At 32.6% G+C, this 19,282-nt stretch overlaps 1 protein-coding gene across 1 annotated transcript; it reads left to right on the top strand.

Moving 5' to 3' along the window:
* The first annotated feature begins 472 nt into the window (after window positions 1-472).
* On the top strand, window positions 473-19,070 carry LOC124540865 (cofilin/actin-depolymerizing factor homolog). The gene is made up of 4 exons (XM_047118652.1): window positions 473-832; window positions 16,165-16,355; window positions 17,830-17,961; window positions 18,227-19,070. The coding sequence occupies exons 1-4, from the start codon at window positions 830-832 to the stop codon at window positions 18,345-18,347; spliced, it is 447 nt and encodes a 148-aa protein (XP_046974608.1). The 5' UTR covers window positions 473-829; the 3' UTR covers window positions 18,348-19,070.
* Window positions 19,071-19,282: the final 212 nt, after the last annotated feature.

The raw sequence follows: 19,282 nt of genomic DNA, 5'->3' as shown, positions 1-19,282 counted from the left end.
GTATATAGTAATATATGTAGGTAACTAGTGTCAAGTAATTAATAGTTCTTATTAAAATGCGATTTTAAAGCAATAAGTATTTCCGAATTTATTAAAAAACCAAACCAAACCGCTAATATAAAATTAGTTTAATGCTTATAAGTAACATCTTCAAACTAAGGTCATTTTCTACTTTATGATTGCTACAATTTTAATATAAAGAATAAACAGATATGTTTTCTTTGCCCGCGAAAATTTGTATGTCCGTACTACTTTGCAGCAATATCCGCCAGTCCTTATATGGGCATTTATTGAATACTGAATGTCGATTGGTTAGAATTTTATCGTCATCAGTGACTCACTTTTCAAGTAGTAATCAAACGTGAAGTCTTAAAAATAGTTATATCTCTACGTTGTAAAGACTTATGCATTTTATCTTATCTTGCCGCACCCAAGCATCCTGTAAATAAAATTATCATTATAAATTCTGTAGTGATATTGCAAATTACAACGGAGCTGCTAGTATTTTGAAAAGTTGTCGTCTTGTGTCAACTTCTTATTAATAATTGTCAATTCCATTACTAAGTATTAAATTGTTATTATTACTTTAAAACTACAAAGTAATTTACTTATTACAATTAATCATTCCAAATTTTAGTTGTGACTAATATTATTTATTTGAAATAAAAAAGATAGTGTATTGATTCATTCGTACAATTTTGACACATGCGCTCATTGGTTGCCACAAAATAAGGTTTAGCCAACTGTCCGAATCAGTGTCGTTCCGGTCGCCGTTGTCGTGGAGTCGGTGAAGTTAGTGGTGGAAAATTTACGTGAATAACATCAAAAAATGGTAAGTTATGAAAATAAATTTTAGTGTATTGTAACCGTGCTGTGTTTTACATTATTGGGGAGTGTTGATGCATATCAAATTGCCGCATTTACTAATATTTTCTGTGCACGACCGGTGCCGCCATCGGCCATATTTCGCACAACCCTTTGCCGACTTCGCACGCCTTTTCGACGAAATACTTGTCATCGTTCAGTGATTTTATGCCACGTGTTGTGTCCCTTATCCCGTTAATTACCGGGAGAGTCAATTATCAGTGATAATAAGTACTTTTTATTGATGTATCTTTGGCATTGGTGTTAAATTTCACGCATTTGAAAGGTTACGATACTTCACCGCCTTTTATGACGAGCTGTGTCGAGGTCCGTACACGGAGGCAGTTAATTTGCGTGATATACTAGTTATCAGTCGCCAGACTGCTAGAGGGCATCGAACCGACGAGGCAATGCTACGTCGCGCAGTCGCCTTGCCACTTGACCATATATGGTATAGCCGACCGCCTGTCACATCCATTTTGAGTCTATTTTGGGGCGAATTCAGTACTGGGCGTCTCCTTTCCTTCCCTCAACCGCTTTATAAATACTAAAAGTTTATGACAGTGTCAAGGTCACTAGACAAATAAATCTAACATTTGTCAATACTATCGTTACAGTAATCGCGTTGAATATTATTTTGATTTCCTTATTTGTCGTTCAATTAGGCGTCGTAACTTAATGATTCATATATTAGGATGATTCACGTATAGTTTTTTTTTGTATCGTCAGACTTTCACTAAGGTTAGTCACTAATGTATCTGACTCGCCGACGTGACGTACTGTCGGTCATAATATACATAATATATACGTACATACTAATTATAATACCGAGATTTCGAAATGAACAAACTTCTTAATGATATAAAAGCTTTCTCTTTTATGACTTGAGACACCAAGTCTGGCTATTAGAATAGTTTAAATTTACCAATAAGAATTACAATATATGGAAATTATGATAAATAATTTGTTTAATTACAAGCTTTTTAGCCCAGTCACTTAATCAGTAGTATGACTAATTAATTTATATAGTGTTTGTCCGATAATAATTAATATGACAACTTTATGTATAAATATTTATTATATCTTCACATATAGTATAAAAACAACTGAGGTGACACATTTCTCACCTTGTTGGTTTCTGTAATACTATACTTTCAATGATAATATATTATAAACATGATTTTATATATCATACTTAGCTATTTAATACAATTTTTTTTTTAATTTCTGAACAGTTAAAAGAACAGTATCAATTCTAGCTAAAGTGCTGGTTACCGATAACAGCATTTGTGGGCTTAGATTGAAACCTCTATCAAAATCTGAAATTTGATGTATAAGTACATTTTAATTGTCGAAGATATCTACAGTATAGTCAAATGTTGTACGCAGTTCTAACATAGGCTTTCAATATGCATGTTAATAACTGATACTGAAATAATATAATATTGTTGAAAATATAAATAAAAAAAGTTAATCTAAATCATTATTTTTAGACTCATAATAAATTTACATATGAAAAGATAACTTAATAAATTCTAATTCATCTTAAGGAATTTACACAAAACTGAATACAGACGAACAACAAACTATATTATACAATAAGATCTGATTGGATTTTAATATTTTTAAATAATGTGTTAATTAGATTTAAAAATAACAATAATCCTCAACAGTTTTCCTTATGATGATAAATTAAATTTCTATTGTTATACATAAAACTCATATCAATCCATACATTTTGGGGAAGGTTTTTTTTTGTATAAAATATTATATAAGTAGCTGCGCTTTGGAACCCATTTTGAAATTACATAGTTTATTTACGTGAAAAGCCTGACTATATAACTTATTGTACTATAAATCAAACACAATAAAGGATGTAAAAAACATTCTCCATTAAAATAACAAACATTTTCGCGGTCGGATCTCTATCGATACCTGAGTCACTGACCTGACGTCACTGAGGTTAACGACCGCTCGCCACCCTCCCTAAGTTCATCTCGTAGGGTGATTTTAATAAGGGATGTACTTGCGTTCCGTTTTGACGGTCAAGGGTGACTCATTTATACGATATGTTTAATATTCGTATGACATCTTTGTATTTGCTATCTATATTTTCGAAACTTCAATTAAGACTAATTTTTTTTTTATTATTATTCTTTATTGCACAAATAAAACATGTACAAACGGCGGACTTAACGCTATAACAGCATTTTCTGCCAGCCTTATTATTTTTATATTTATATAAATTTATTTAAGTTCGTTTTAAATCATATTGTTCTTTATATCTTTATTTATATATAATAGTTCAATAAATATTTTCCCTTTTTTTGTAGGTATTTATATAACCCTAGCCTTTAAGCTAGGGGGTAGGGTTTAGTGTTATTACAAAACTGAGAAACGCGTATAAAAATGTCCGTAGTAGTCGACTACTAGGCTAATAGTAGTTGAATTTGAAATTTACCTTATACCCATTGTATTATATTTTTAATTGCATCGAAAACTTCGTCATAAATTTATTGTATTGATTACAGAATACAATAATATTTGGCCGTGTAAGTGTTACTAATGCATTTAATATAATATAACGTTTTTTTTGTCTATGCTATGTATATCTAAATACATAAATATTATCTGTATTCATAGACGATAACGATCCATCTCCCATTGGACGTATCTTCCGGCCGTATCCCTAAAGGATTTCCTTGCTATCGACTAATTAATAACTGCATTTTTAATTAACGATAACGGCGTGTCTGTGCATTCTATATTCAAACTGCAGACGTGTGTTTATTTCAGTATTATATATATAATTATAAAAATAAAATTTAAGTAATGAAATAATAATATTTTAGCCACTAAGATCTTTGCCGGTCTCTTGGTCCTGAGATTATTCCCTGAAGTATGGGATTAAATGATATGATAATAGTTGCCTTTTCATTAAAATAAATCTCACTTGGAATTATGAAATGGACACACGGTTATCAAACCCTGGAAGGCACGTATATTGTCCCTACGCCTGAATTGATAGGTTGTGACGATTTCTCTATAGTATATAGCAAGCTATATCAAATCAGATAATAAAAATATACTCCGTAGTTTTACAAGCAATTTTATCATCAATATATATAAAACTGTTCCGTTACTGAGTGGAGTGACTGACAGACAACGCACATCCTAAACCACTGGACCTAGACTTGAAATTTGGCACATGTATGCCTTAAGTGCACTAAGAAGTCATTTTTCAAAGTTCCCTCGGGATAGGGAATAAATGGGATTTATATTTTCGAACCAAAGTAGCTCTATCTCCGTAACTATAATTATTAGGGATTTCAAATTTCGCATGCAAGTAGGTTATAACAACAAATAAAAACTATTTTTAGGATGTTTCAGAATTCCCAAGGGATAGGGAATACAATACACGGTACTATATCAACATTATGATCCTTTACCCAAAGGTTGCCTGGAAGAGATCGCTGCTTAGCGATAAGGCCGCCTATTGCACCTCATGCAACTAATAAATAACGAAAATGTTATTTTTTAGTTTTAAGATTGGGTGCAATAAAGAATAAATAAATACTTGTCATTAATAAAACTGTTAAGCGAAGCTACCACCGGTCTATATATACTCTACTATTATACGTACAGCACACTTGGACCAGACTCCCTTGAGAATATCTGCCGTCAGGTGTGACCTCAATCGGTTAGGTCATTATCATTTTTATACGATTACGTAAACACCATCTATTTCTCTAGCAGAATGTCGCGTCGAAAATATATGTAAGCATGTATTTTTATGATTTGGGTCTTCTAGACTATGAAATGGAAAACGTTATATTACGATTATGATTAATAACATTAAATACTTTAATATAATACAAATATGAACTAAAACTAGTTGCTGTATTAATCTTGACCGCGTGGAATGGTGGCAAGAATGCTATGTATTTCCCATTTGAATCACAATTCCGATCTTCTGGGCAAAAAACGAACCAGCCCTCCTGTCACCAGTAGAGGCAATGAGGCGGAGTTTTAATTGATATTATTATGGTTAATATTTGTTTTATATATAATTTCACTTGGCGCTCGGCGAGGAAACCTGCATAGTGTCGATTGTGATTCAACTACGTATGTTTCCACTCAGTGGTTCCAGAGCGGTGTGATGGAATAAGCTCATTTTCTTTGGAGCGTGGGCCCAGTATTAAGACGACTAGCTAGCTAGCTATCTGCCTTTGTGTCTAGCATATTTGTTAAAAAATCGATAGCAATGCGGATGAATTGCGCCACGTTTTGCATGCAATATAAACTCGAAACACGCTCGATCGTTATTTCGTATCGATCTGTTGAACGGTCATATCGTAAGCGTTTTATATATTCACATGTCATGCTATATTTCAATCGATAACGTGTAATCCACGCTTGTCACCGTCAATATAATTCAAGCCGGAGAAACGACAAATTGAATAATATTATATATACCGAGTCGAGATGGCCCAGTGGTTAGAACGCGTGCATCTTAACCGATGATTGCGGGTTCAAACCCAGACAAGCACCGCTGATTCATGTGCTTAATTTGTGTTTATAATTCATCTCATGCTCAGCGGTGAAGGAAAACATCGTGAGGAAACCTGCATGTGACAAATTTCGTAGAAATTCTGCCACATTTACTTGGTGGTAGGGCTTTGTGCAAGCCCGTCTGGGTAGGTTACACCCACTCATCAGTTATTCTACCGTCAAATTAAACAGTAAAACAAAAAAACAGTACTCAGTATTGTTGTGTTCCGGTCTGGGTGAGTGAGCCAGTGTAACTACAGGCACAAGGGACATAAAATCTTAGTTCCCAAGGTTGGTGGCACATTGACGATGTAAGGAATATTTAATATTTCTTGCAGCGTCAGTGTGTATGGGTGTTGGTGACCACTTACCATGCGGTGGCCCATATGCTCGAAGCCAACCCATTTCATAAAAAAAATGCTTTGCTAAATATGATGCTTATGACGTTTATAACAATCCTTGTTGAAACAAGACGCGCTCTTCCCATAATGGACCGACGAAATTTACTAGACATTACTCACGCTAGAGCCAGGACAAAGTTACGCGTATTGTTAGCGTAGAAGCGTACTTCAGACTTCAGATACATAGACTCCGTCCGACGAAGTACACTTCATGTTCAGTAGTATATTTATATGCTATTATATAAATTAGGCAGACGGACTGACGAATGTTTTTTGTTATATTAAGCTTTGAGTCTGTATCTATCGACTCAAACTTGCTAGCATGGTGATTGATGATGAGATGAAGTGATTTGGTATCATCCAGATGGTTACATCCCATAGACATGGCGGTTTTGAAATATTAAACCTTACAACGCAAAAACGTCTCTTAAAATACTTACTCGCTTTTCAAAACAAACACAGCCAGGTATTGTGTTCATTTATTTATTTTATTTATTAGATCACCAACAAAGTACACACTGATACATGATAGCACACAGTTCGTAAAATAAAAAAATGTAAGAAGTGGTACCTCAATTACAGGTGATAACTGCATGAACAGTAAGGCAACATATACATTGAAGCAAAAAAAAGGCCAATAAAAGACTAATCAAAATAGCAAGTTACAAAACAAATCAATGAATAAAAAATTAATAAACTAAAATAAAAATAATAATGAAAGCTAATATGGATAATTAAGTATTACTTATTAAGGGCATTATGGACCTTCTAAATTCAAATATTTATGGGTAGAATGTGTTGAGTACCTACCCAGATGGGCTTGTAGCGTATTTTTTCCTGGGGATTCAAGATTTCTCCATACATAAATAAAATTTTAACAAAAAGAAAAACCGACTTGAAACAAAACACTATTTTAAAACAAATAAATATGCTCTAAAAAGTAATTAAAATAATTGCATATTTAACATATTTTTGAGAGTTCTCCTAGGTAAAATGAAATGAAAAATATTAGACTACTTAAAAGTCGATTTACGATTACATAATGTAGTTATAGTTATTGTTATATTTGGAGCCGGTGTCAGCCAAGAAAACACTTTAGTATATCTATCAAAAAACAATACGAGAATACTTTAAATACAGACGAATTGATAACCTCCTCCTTTTTGAAGTCGGTTGAAAAGCGATTGAAATTTGTGATTTGGCAGTGAATGAGCAACCTACAGAGTTACTTTAGCGTTATATTATTACTGATATCCCTTAGTTTAATTGTATTCTTTTGAAATATGTATGAACAAACAATCGGAACGGTCGTCGGTTTCCGTCATTAAATTTAACATCTCTAGTCGCCGCCGGTCATAAATAACGGATGCACGTTCTGACGTCTGTTCCAACGACACAGATATTGTTATATCTTATAGAATAACATTTGTGTTGGCCTGTTATATAGCCAGAATAAAAAAATATATGTGGACGTTTTTATATCTTAAGGCTAATGAGAAAAGGTCTATTTTTAGACTGTCGTTATTGATACATATTACTTTTATGTATGTATAATACTAGTAGTCGCCCCCGGCTTCGCTCCCGTTTAGAATGGTTGATTGTTATGCGTCATGCAAATAAGTAGCCTATGTCCTTATTGAAGTTCAAGTTTGCTTTACATCAATTTTCATCAAATTCGGTTCAGCGGTTTGGTTGTGAAAGAGCGACAGACAAAGAGACTTTACATTTAGAATATTAGTAAAGCTTTAAAATATGTATAGTACGACACCACTTAGATGTAGCATCGGCAAAATTCGTAAAACCGATCACATCCGAATTGCGCTATGCTAAATTATCAATATTTATTTCTCATGTGAATATCGTCTTTAAACAAACGTAATAACTTGTAATATCATGTGACCTAATATATTTGTCAATTTGACACGTCCATTTACATGCACTTTCTTTCTCTGACGCGAGAATCTATAGCGACGAATAGCGTCGAATGGCTCGATAGGGAGCTATTTCTATTGATTGTGTAAATCAGCAGTAATCGGTTTTATTTTCCGATGCTACATCTAATTTGTGTCGTACTATACTAATATGTTCGATGATTTAATACAAGATATTATTTGATAATATAAATTGGTGCAGGTCAAATCATTGCAATTGAATTTTTAAACATTTCCACCTGTGTTTAAAATGTCATTCAAATGATGAGTTAAATTTTGTGATCGCAATAGAAACCTGTATAGTATATAATATATTAATATACGCTAAGATAAGTGGTCTGGCTAAAAGAATACGACATTATCGATGTTTTTCAGTCAATGTCTAGCAAAAGGAATATCGAGGGAACGATGTGTGGGCGCAGTCGGTCTCGTGTCGTCGCACACGTCTAATATTAACCCGCTTTTTATAAGTATTCGTAGATTCTAAGCCAATTAAATTATTATTCGCAAGATTTCTCGTTTAGAAAACGTCACTGAGGTCACGTGATTAAACGTTGAAGAAATTCATTCGTATCTTAAGATTTTCTTATAATAATACCTAATAAGTATTATGTGTTATATTCAAATTTCAAATAACATCTACCACGCTGTCCAAACTTGTATGTATGTGTGTGTGTGTGTGTGTGAGTTTAAACTTATAATAAAAGGTTATTTTAATACGTGAGACTATTTATTATTAAATGAATCAATGTTAAAAATCCGGCCGTCTGCCTGTCTGAAAGCTATAAGCTCGAAATTACTGAACAGATTTCTGTACAGTTTTCACCAATGGGCGGATTGATTCCTGAAGAACGCTTAGATCGATTAATTACAGTTTTAAGATGAGTAAAAAAAATGATGGTGATTGTTGAAAATTAAAAAAAAACCGCATGTTAACGTGAATTTATAGGCAAAATCAAAGTAGGCAACTTTTGCACCGTCATCTTACAGTATTAAATTGGGAAAGTAGATTTGAGAAGAACCATCTAGCTCTGCAGTTACTCTTTTTCAGCATTTTATAAACTGTGACAAAAGACAGCATTTTTTTTATTTTTTATTATTTATCTATTTTTTAAAATACCGCCTAGAAATCAATAAATACTAAGTCTTCGCTTTTAGTATCTTTAGTATAATCTTGTATTAATAAATAACTTATTGGTTGATTTTATCTAACATGATTTTAATTTATTTTATTTCTTATAATAAACAAATGTAATAGTTACATACGTGTATTACCAAATTAATGTTTTATGAGAGACTGGTGGCATTAATTTATATAATTAAATAAGGAAATAAAAGAAAATCGAAAGTAGGTTTTGTAATTCGAGAATCAATGATCATCGTATAATATTATAGTCTTCATTAGAGCGTGACGAAAGTACAGGTTTCATAGATACATTTGATAGTTGCCTTAGATAACCTTGGCCAATAGTCTAGCTCATTTAGAACGACTCACAAAGGCTATACAGGTAAATATATAGCCATTTTTTTTTGCATATATGTGGTAAGGAATGAACTGCCTCGACAAGGCTTTGGTGTAATTTATCAATAAAGAAAATAATATATTATAAAATAATTATGCGCTATATCACTCAGGAATAATGTACATTATTTTCACTTGTGAAAATCATTTTAGAACGGGATCGTTTCGGGCGTACCCCCACATACAAATTTTACGTCTTTATAATATTAGTGTTGATTTAATGACTCATATAATAAAATCATGCAGGCGCACCAAAATAAATAGATACACTAAAGCAGGGCAACATGTATGTAGATACATAAATGTAACAATAAAATATTATTAAGTATCTGCCGATATATGTATAATTGTATTGTATACATATATAATTGTATTTAACTGATATGATTGTATTTTTTTTAAATGTTGAAAAAGAGTAACTACTGATTGTCTTGCCGGTTCTTTTCGGTAGAATCTACTTTCCGAGCCGGTCTTAGCTTCACTTAATTGTTAAATTACGGTTCAAAAGTGCTTGTAAAAGCCCATTTGAATAAAGTTTATTTTGATTTATAATTCGTGTGAATTATCCTTAAAGGTAAAATCTCTAAGAAACGTTGCAAATAGTTACAACCTATTAGAAAAACTATTGAAAATGCCGAGTAATTTGTTTATTGCTTTCGATATAATCGATATGACGCGACTAATTGAAAATATCGCGAGAAATTCCTTACGATTAATATTTATTTTAAAACATCGCGTTGATAACGATAACAAATAATAATCACTAAATATCGTTAATATATGTATGATGTTGTTTTTTATATAAGCTAATTAGTAAACGAAATATCATTGGAATGAACGATACAGAGGCAGTTGCGTCAGAAATAGAGCCATGGGGTGTCCTGAAATTAACAATCAGTCTAATAGGTTATATGACAATGCGAAAAATAAATTGTGAATTATTGTAATCAGTGTATATTATGAGTTTAAAAATGGTTATTTACTAACAAGTTGAAAATAATACTTAATTTATTCAAAAATCATATGATCATAAAATTACGTTTTACAATAATGCTCCACTCTTTATATTTTTTTACAATGCCCCGAAATCATCGGAATTATTGATCAATTAATTACAATCATAATTGTATATAATAAAGTAAATAATTCAAATATGCTATGGGGCCGTCCATATATTACGTCATTCTAAATTAGGGGGGGGGCTTGTCTACGGATGACGGTAAATGATAGATAGGGGGGGGGGTTTCGAAATTGACGTCTTATTTATTTTCGAAATTCTTATTTATTTATTTAAAGTTTATTGTTCACGCACAAAAAGATTATTTCTAAAAAGAAATTTCTTTTAGCACACCTAGTAACTGAGACTGCAAATGACTGCATATAATACCCTATTTCTCAAATCTGCAATGTTTTAATCTCGTCAAACTGGTAATGACGTCAATTTTGGGAGAAGGGGTCATTAAAAAATGACGATAGGATGATTGTAGGGGGAGGGGGGTCTAAAGTCTGAAAAAATCGATTAAGTAATTTATGGACGGCCCTTATGATCATAATATGCAACAACAATGTGATACAATCATAAAGAACCAATTAACAACACCGTATCGGAAGCCATCTCGGTATCATCTTAGTGGTTAAAAAACTCGAATCTAAACTGATTACTGCTTAAGTCTAAAATACGTTTATTTTATTTGAAAAGAAAATGTTTCACGACAACGAAAACAATAAACAAAAAGAATTAAATGTCACTGTACCGTGTGATACATACAACCTTTTTCTTTGAACGAACATATTTTTAGAACCCCGATCTCGAGTGCCTTAATCTATACCTTGATAAAAAAACAAAAGAGAAATGATTCAGCTGTCGACTAATTACTTACAGAAGAATTATATTTAAAAGACACTTTTGTCCATTGATTTTGTTGGCGTTTGCGTAGCCAGCAATGATGTTGAAATAAACAGATATGTTATTAACGCGCAAAAAGTGAAGACTAGAAAACATCCTAATTGTGACGTTTGCCTTTAGTTGTTTGACGTAGTAATCAGTATAATACATCATAATTACGTAGTAAAACTTTTTGCGTAATTAAAACATCTAGTTATCCCTTTTACTTATTGTTTTTATCAAGCTATCCTTTTTACTTTTAACGAAATGTAAAAATAAACTTAAATAAACGGTCCCCGGCGCGGCACACTTTTTTCTTTTGTTTAGTATGGATATAACATATCTGTTTATTAGAATATCATTGATAGCCAGCAAGTAAGTATTCCAGCAAATAATTCCAGATGTTCTAGGTAATCTTTGCGTTCGACACAGCGTTGCCAACGCGCTGAATTTATGAAATACACGAGGATAATAAACGAGTACAACTATACTGAGATCGTTTGTGAGATACGAAATTAATTATGATACAGCGCTTTTACTTTATTTATTTGCCAGTGCCTTGGCTTACGACTATGTTGTATTATAATATATAGCAGTCAACTATTATTTTTCCTATTCGAAATTCACGTCCGTCTAACTGTTTATTCTTTCCGTCTTAGCTCGGGAACGTCTGGTCCGATTTTGATGGGACTTTCACTGGCAGATAGTTGATGTAGTAAGAAGTATCTTAGGCCATAACAAAAACTTTTTTTGTTCTCGCACAGCTAGTCGATGTATATGGAACTTGTATTAATTTCATATAAGTAGTATTTATTATTCTGTAGTAATCTGCACAGAGTTATAGTTAACACGTGTTTGCGTAAATACAGATGCATTCTTTTCCATTCGTAGTTTCATCAAATATCGGTCAAATAGAACGAATACATCCTTGGACTTGATCTTCAATGAACTTAGTGTGTAATTTTACACTACTCTTTATTTTAGCAGAAAAGAAATAGAAGATAAATTATAAATATATATGTAGAACAACCCGAGCACTGAGCAGTATGAGATCAATCCGTAGAAAAATCCTTCACAAAAACATCTTACTGACAGAAATAACTGAAGTAATCTCTGTTAATTCGTTCAGATCTAACTTTCCAATAAACTTATATATTATTTCTTTGTGCGTGATACTTTTATCGTATAATTTTCGTGAAAATTTTATAAAATAATGTATGCTTTAATTCACGTATAATTTTGTTTTTGGCATACGCCCAGCGACATGCAGAATTTTAATTATAAACACGGTTTAATTATAGACCTCGTGCCGTTTCTTGCAATTGAATTTTAGAATCAAGGATGAAGTTTAAATGAGAGTTCAAATTTATTTTTAGTACTTTTAATTTGGGACACTAAGAACGTTATTGCAATGCAGGCAGTGCTCGACTTACGTCGTTTCGAGTTACCTTCAGCAATGTTTTGACATTATTCCTCAAGCATACGTCAATTTTCCGTTTTCCGGCACAGGAGAATGCACTTGTCGCGAGGTCAATGTCATAATAAGAAGAAAAAAACAAACATAAGTCTCTTCTTACGAGACTCTTAACATGCCGCAATAACGAGGACTGTCTACATTATAAACCTTTTAATGCCTTAAACCTTTAAAATCTAAAGATATTTTTAAAAAGATAAGAAATGACACTATTATAATACAAAATTAAAAATCCAAATAATTGTATTAGAATGTTTACACCACATAACATTATAAATGTGTCGCATATTAATTGAAGATTATTAGAAACAGATGATGTTCTTGTATCGAAAACAGCTTTAGCTAAACAATCTGTTGTGCGAAAGGTTTTCTGTTAATAATGATAATAGACAGGCGGATACAAATAATCGGAATCGTTGATTAAAGAAAGATTAAATTAATTAATTATTTTGAGACGTAATCAATATTAATATTATAAACGTCAATGTAACTCTGTCTGTAGCTCTTTCACGACCAAAACGCTGAACCGAATTTGATGGAATTTGGTATGAAGCAAACTTGATCTCCCAAAAAGGATATAGGCTACTTTTTGCCTGACACGTAACAACAAACACGCCAAAACGCGAACGAAGCCCCGGGCGACTACTAGTGTTAAATATAGAAACCATGTATAGTAGTAGAATAGGGAGTAGAAAGGGCTCAACTGCATGAGAGAGCGTCACGTATACAATAACTGTCTTACCTCTTGTGTTTCACATACATATCCTTGGTCAATAAATGTACTGAAAGTGAAAAAAAAATCTATCGAGGACGAGATGTAGCATCGGCAAATACGATAAAACCGATTACTGCCGATTTATACAACCAATAGAAATAGCTCCCTATCGTGCCATTCGACGCTATTCGTCGCTATAGATTCTCGCGTCAGTTCAACTCAAGAAAGCAAGTGCATGTAAAACGACGTGTCATATGATATTACAATTTATTACGTTTGTGTAAAGATCATATTCACATGAGAAATAAATATTGATAATTTGGGATAGCGTACTTAATTTGGATGTGATCGGTTTTAGGAATTTTTCCGATGCTATATCTAAGTTGTGTCGTACTATACTGTACTAAAATGAATCGATACAAGATTGAACCTTTCAACACATGCGTTAATACATACATCTCCTAGGACGCACGTGTGTGCTCTGCATTTAGACGGCCAATGTCTCGTTGCTATTTATACAACCCATGCGGGTGGGTACATCGCTTAGACGATAAATCATTTTGTAAATGTACTGTAAATTTGTATATGTCAGTTATATACTATAAATTGAAAAAATATGTATTTGAAAAGAGTAGTCGTTGACCGCGGCTTCGTTTCGCTTTTAATTTGTTCGTTGTCATCCGTTATATATAAAAACGTAGCTTATGTTATTTTTTAGAGTTCATGTAATATATAAAATCACGAATTGGAAAACTCATTCTATATTGAACTTATATATTAGAAAAGCATTAATCACGTTTAACATGTAGAAGATAAATAACTATTTAAATCGCCGCGTAATTTGAATTGAATTAAAAAAAAAATTATGTATTTTCAAAAAAAGAATTGTTAATATATATTACACTAGCCCACTCGTCCTTGGAACAGATATACAGAGTATTCAATTCCAGAGAAATAACTGACGATTCGGTACAACAAAGACAGAAAGCCCTACCCCACCGATGAAGCTAAAACTAAACTTCAACTCAAATATCGTGCCCGGTATTGATAATATCAAGCTGTAAAGTTCAACGCCCAAAATGTCGTCTATTTTTAGGTCAACCGCAACGAGAATCTCTTTGACGTTCAAAAATAATTCCTGCTCGAGAAAGGCGTCGCTATATCGTAATTACAGATTAAATATACGATAGAAGAAATTTTTATTCGAAACTAGTTCCCCCATCTTGTTTGGGGGTCCACTGGATGTGTCCTTAGGGTTTAAGGTTGTGTTGTGACATAGCCAATTTCATTAAAATTGATTGTGTTTTAGCCCATCAGATATATAGACAAAGTTGCTTTCCCATTTATATTATTAATATAGATACTTTTTCAATTCGACCTTTTTTATGCAATAGGTCAATGACCTTTATTATCGATGTCTGGCTAGCTATGTATATAAAAAAATATATGTTCTATAATCAATGTGCTATTTATTTTGCTGAAACAATAACAGTTGTTTATACACCCGACATGTGTAAACAAATTACATTAGTTTGGATTCTATGCGCGGGGCTTCTACGTTTACGAAAATAGTTGAAATGTTACGGCAGCTGTTTGTTACATGAACGACAGATTGTGTACGAATTTAGTCCGACTGTGAGGACTTTGTACTCTTCTTTAACAATACAATATTACATTGACTAAGATACCATTTTTTTGTCAATCTTTTTCGTCCGTAAATATCGTATCGTACACTGGCTCAATCACTTTTAAGACCGGAACACAACAATATTAAGTATAGCTTTGGCATTAGAATGTGATAAAAAAGTCGTACCTAGCCAGACACGATAGAACAAAGTCGTACCATCTGGTAAAACAAAGCAAAGCAAGCTAATTTGGCTACCCAGTAAGAATCAAATTTATTTTGTAGGATTATTCTGTATCAAGAAACTCGGATCTCACCGCATAAAACTAGCGAGAAATGTCAGAACGACGTATGTGACATTGATTATAATAATAATAAAATTCATAGGATATGGCGTATCACAGTAAATCTGTTGTCAACATTTCACGAGTGAGATGCGAAGTGAATTCATACGAATCCCACTGCTGTTCTTCTCGTTAACGTCCCGTTTCAAGTTAGTTCTCTTTGATTAGTTTCACTTGCATGGACTATTACTTATTTCACGAACATGACAAATTGAAAACATTAAGTCATCAATCAAGTGATAACAATATACCAGTAGCTAATTACGATGTAAATAAGTTATTAGATATCATTGAACGATAGGCAAAGTGTATACTCGTTATCGTTTTTCACTGTCAGGGATGTATGAATACGTAAATATTACGTAATTTATATATTTGTTAGACTTAATGAGTTATTGGTTATTTTCCTTTCTCTTGTTATTATTGGAGTAGCCAGCATTTTCAAGGTAAATCTTTGTAATGATGCGGATACGTCAATGACTTCGCGAAGATGGCAAATTCAAATACGGTTTCAACTGCAGAAAATTTACGGGTTGTGCTTATATTAGTATTTTATTTGATACAAGGGCCCTCTTATCCTTTAACTTTTATTAATCTAAAATGCTATACCAATATTATAAATGTGAAAGTAACTATGTCTGTCGCTGTTTAACTCCCAAACTAATTAACCGAATTTGACGTAATTTGGTATGAAGCAAACTTGGAGTCCAAGGAAAAGGACATTGGCTGCTTTTTTGCCTAACACATAACAACAAACGCCCTAAAACGCGTGCAGAGCCGCTGGCGACAAATAGTTTTCAAAATACAGTATATTCATTAATATTATTACAATTTTTTTTTCGGTTCTTTCCAGGCGTCTGGTGTAACAGTTTCGGACGCTTGCAAAACAACGTACGAGGAAATCAAAAAAGATAAGAAACACCGCTATGTAGTTTTCTACATCAGGGACGAGAAGCAGATCGACGTTGAAACCGTCGGCGAACGTAACGCGGAATACGACCAGTTCCTTGAGGATTTGCAGAAGGGTGGCACCGGCGAGTGCAGGTGAGCGAAACATTAATGTACTGTTAGAGAAAGCATTCCATTATCAAGCCTTAAGCTCTTAGTACCTTTTGAAACTAAACGTCAAATCATTTCGACGCAATATGTCATTCTCGATCGGTAAAGCAGATTATCGCTCACACTGAGCACACGAAAATAGATCTTAGGTGACGGACCTTTTCTTACCCCGACTGTACATAGTTGAACTGTACTGTATTCAATTCAAAAGAATATCAAATACTATCTACCAGCTGTTTTAGTTTGGAATAAGAAATTATGTGTATTTATAAGAGTGTCTAAAACTATCTATAGTCATTACTACAAGTCATTATTACAAGAAAATATTACTTTGTTAAAAGTTTCGAAAAAATTAAGTTACAATTTAACAGTTTTTTTTTTGTCACTGCACTTGTTAACTTCATGTTGCAATTTATAATTTATGAAAAAAGAAACACTCAGAGTAAACTTAAATTAAATTAAATATCGTAGCATGTTGTGTTTTGCATAATTTCTGTGGAGCTACTTTCGATTACGTGATTAATGTTCACTGAAACACACCTATAGTATATTCAGTATGAATCGTATTTGTGTGTTCAGTTTTGAATGGTGAATGTAATGTAACTGCAGGTCAGTGACATTTGGCGAAGCGAACAGCGATGACTCTGTTAGAGGCACTAGAATCAAATCTATTAGGTCTCTCCTGTTATATTAACAGGGAGGGGATTGTTCATGTTATTGGTGTCTCAGCCTGTATCGAACAGTCACTATACTAAAAAGTGAATTATGAATTGACATACTTATTAAGTAATGTTCTAATTTAAGATAATTATTATTATAATTACTAGTTATTTTGCTTGAGCCTAATGTTCATACTGAAACGAAAATATAGAATGTTTTTACAGTTTAAAGTAGTATGATATATGGTTTGTATTTTTTATTCAGACTGTATTTTTAGAGAGTCGTATAAGTAACTAATATTACTAATATTCGAGGGAGGTTTTTCCTTATTCATATTGAGTCAGAAGATCTATATTAAAATTATAGTCATAATATTCAGTTTAACACAGTTTACTAGTGTAGTGTGTTTATTATGGACTAGTGTCCATAATAAAATAATAGAATTTTGCTATATTATTTCTTATTGAGCGGTTGTTTTTGATGGTCACTTTTAAATATACAAAATAATATTTTATATGAATTAATTTTTCGTAATGAAACAACAATAAAAATAATCAAGTTAGTGTGCCTTTTTATTAACGCAAGCTATTAATTTACTCATTATTTCCTACTATGAGCATGTACAATATGACCAGACATATTGATCAAATGTATACTAAAAGAAATTGTAATGTATCATCACATAAATAATCCATTATTAGGCAGTGGTTGGCAACGATAAGTAGGTATATATTAGGAGGTATATATTCCATAGTAAGTAGTAATAATGTGAATTAATTTTATCTATTTCGTTTTCCAGATATGGTCTCTTCGACTTTGAATACACGCATCAGTGTCAAGGCACGTCGGAGGCGAGCAAGAAACAGAAGTTGTTCCTCATGTCGTGGTGCCCAGACACCGCCAAGGTCAAGAAGAAGATGTTGTACTCTAGGTAAGAAAGATATTTTAATATTAACAAAAAAACACAAACTAAATCGATGAATCAGTAAAAAATGTTTATAAAATATTAAGAAACATTGTAATGACCTAAGGAGAAACTTAGCTAACAAAAATAAGATAAAATTAATCTCATGACATTCAAACAATATGTCAAATAATCTTGATACTCACAAATTGACGTATTTTTATCTCTGAATTGTATTTAAATACACTTTTATTATTGTCAAAGCTAAATATAACGATTAATAATGTTACAGCTCCTTTGACGCCCTGAAGAAGTCACTGGTCGGTGTACAGAAGTACATCCAGGCGACTGACCTCTCCGAGGCCTCTCAAGAGGCCGTTGAGGAGAAGCTTCGCGCCACCGACCGCCAATAAGCATTTAATATCAAACGTCGCATCGCAGGCAACATCACTATGTACAGTCGAGCAAAACGTTGAATGCAAAAAAAACGATCGAAATATACTCCAAAAGTAAATTCCTATGGGACGTGATCTCTGCTAAGTAATTGAGTATTATTGAACTATTTGTGAAATATGTGACTCGATAGTATTAAAAAAATTAGTCATTTTTATAAAGATTGTTAATCAATATCCGTCGACGATTTTGCTCGTCTGTGCACATTCAATACAGATAATTTTATACTTTGAAGGTCGCGATGTGGCTCTGGTTCTATTATATAATTTATCCTTAAGCTTTCCGATGAGCGGTCATCAGTCGGCATTTTGTACAGATATAGTGAATAAACTATATTACGATGGACCGACGCGCGATAAATAGCATAAGGGATGTTTATGTAATAATTTAAATTATACTAATTATTATATATATTTTTCCTATAAAATAACTAAAGAGTAAGTTAAGCTCAAACTAAATTAAATTCAGTGGCGCGTGTGCGTGATTTTTTTATTGAAATAAAGGTTAAATACCAATCAGCTTTTATACTTAGATGTAAAAATAAATGTTCATAAGAACGCCTAGTTTTCATTTGGAAATCAATGTGCTAATGTGCAGTTAGCTTGTAAATTCAGCTCGGACCCGGCGGGCGGAGTAAGTATTTTGTAACCAACTTATCCAGAAATACACTTGATATAAGTGAACATTGGTGTTTTCATTCTATTTGTATCCTTTTACCCTTTTTACACCCAATAGATCTATCTCTCTAGAGACAGACTTGATAACCGCAGTTGTTCAAGTTACAGAATAAAGTTAAAGAATTTGGACATCTATAATCATAGTAAAATCAAATGTTGAGGACTCGTTTATATAAAAGAAATTTAAGAATAATTTCATTGATTTAAATAACGTAAAA

This window comes from Vanessa cardui, chromosome 26 (genome assembly GCF_905220365.1).
Source record: "Vanessa cardui chromosome 26, ilVanCard2.1, whole genome shotgun sequence".
NCBI classification, from domain to species: Eukaryota; Metazoa; Arthropoda; class Insecta; order Lepidoptera; family Nymphalidae; genus Vanessa; species Vanessa cardui.
The sequence above is the reverse complement of the archived record's forward strand: the minus strand, read 5'-3'. Positions and strand labels throughout refer to the sequence as shown.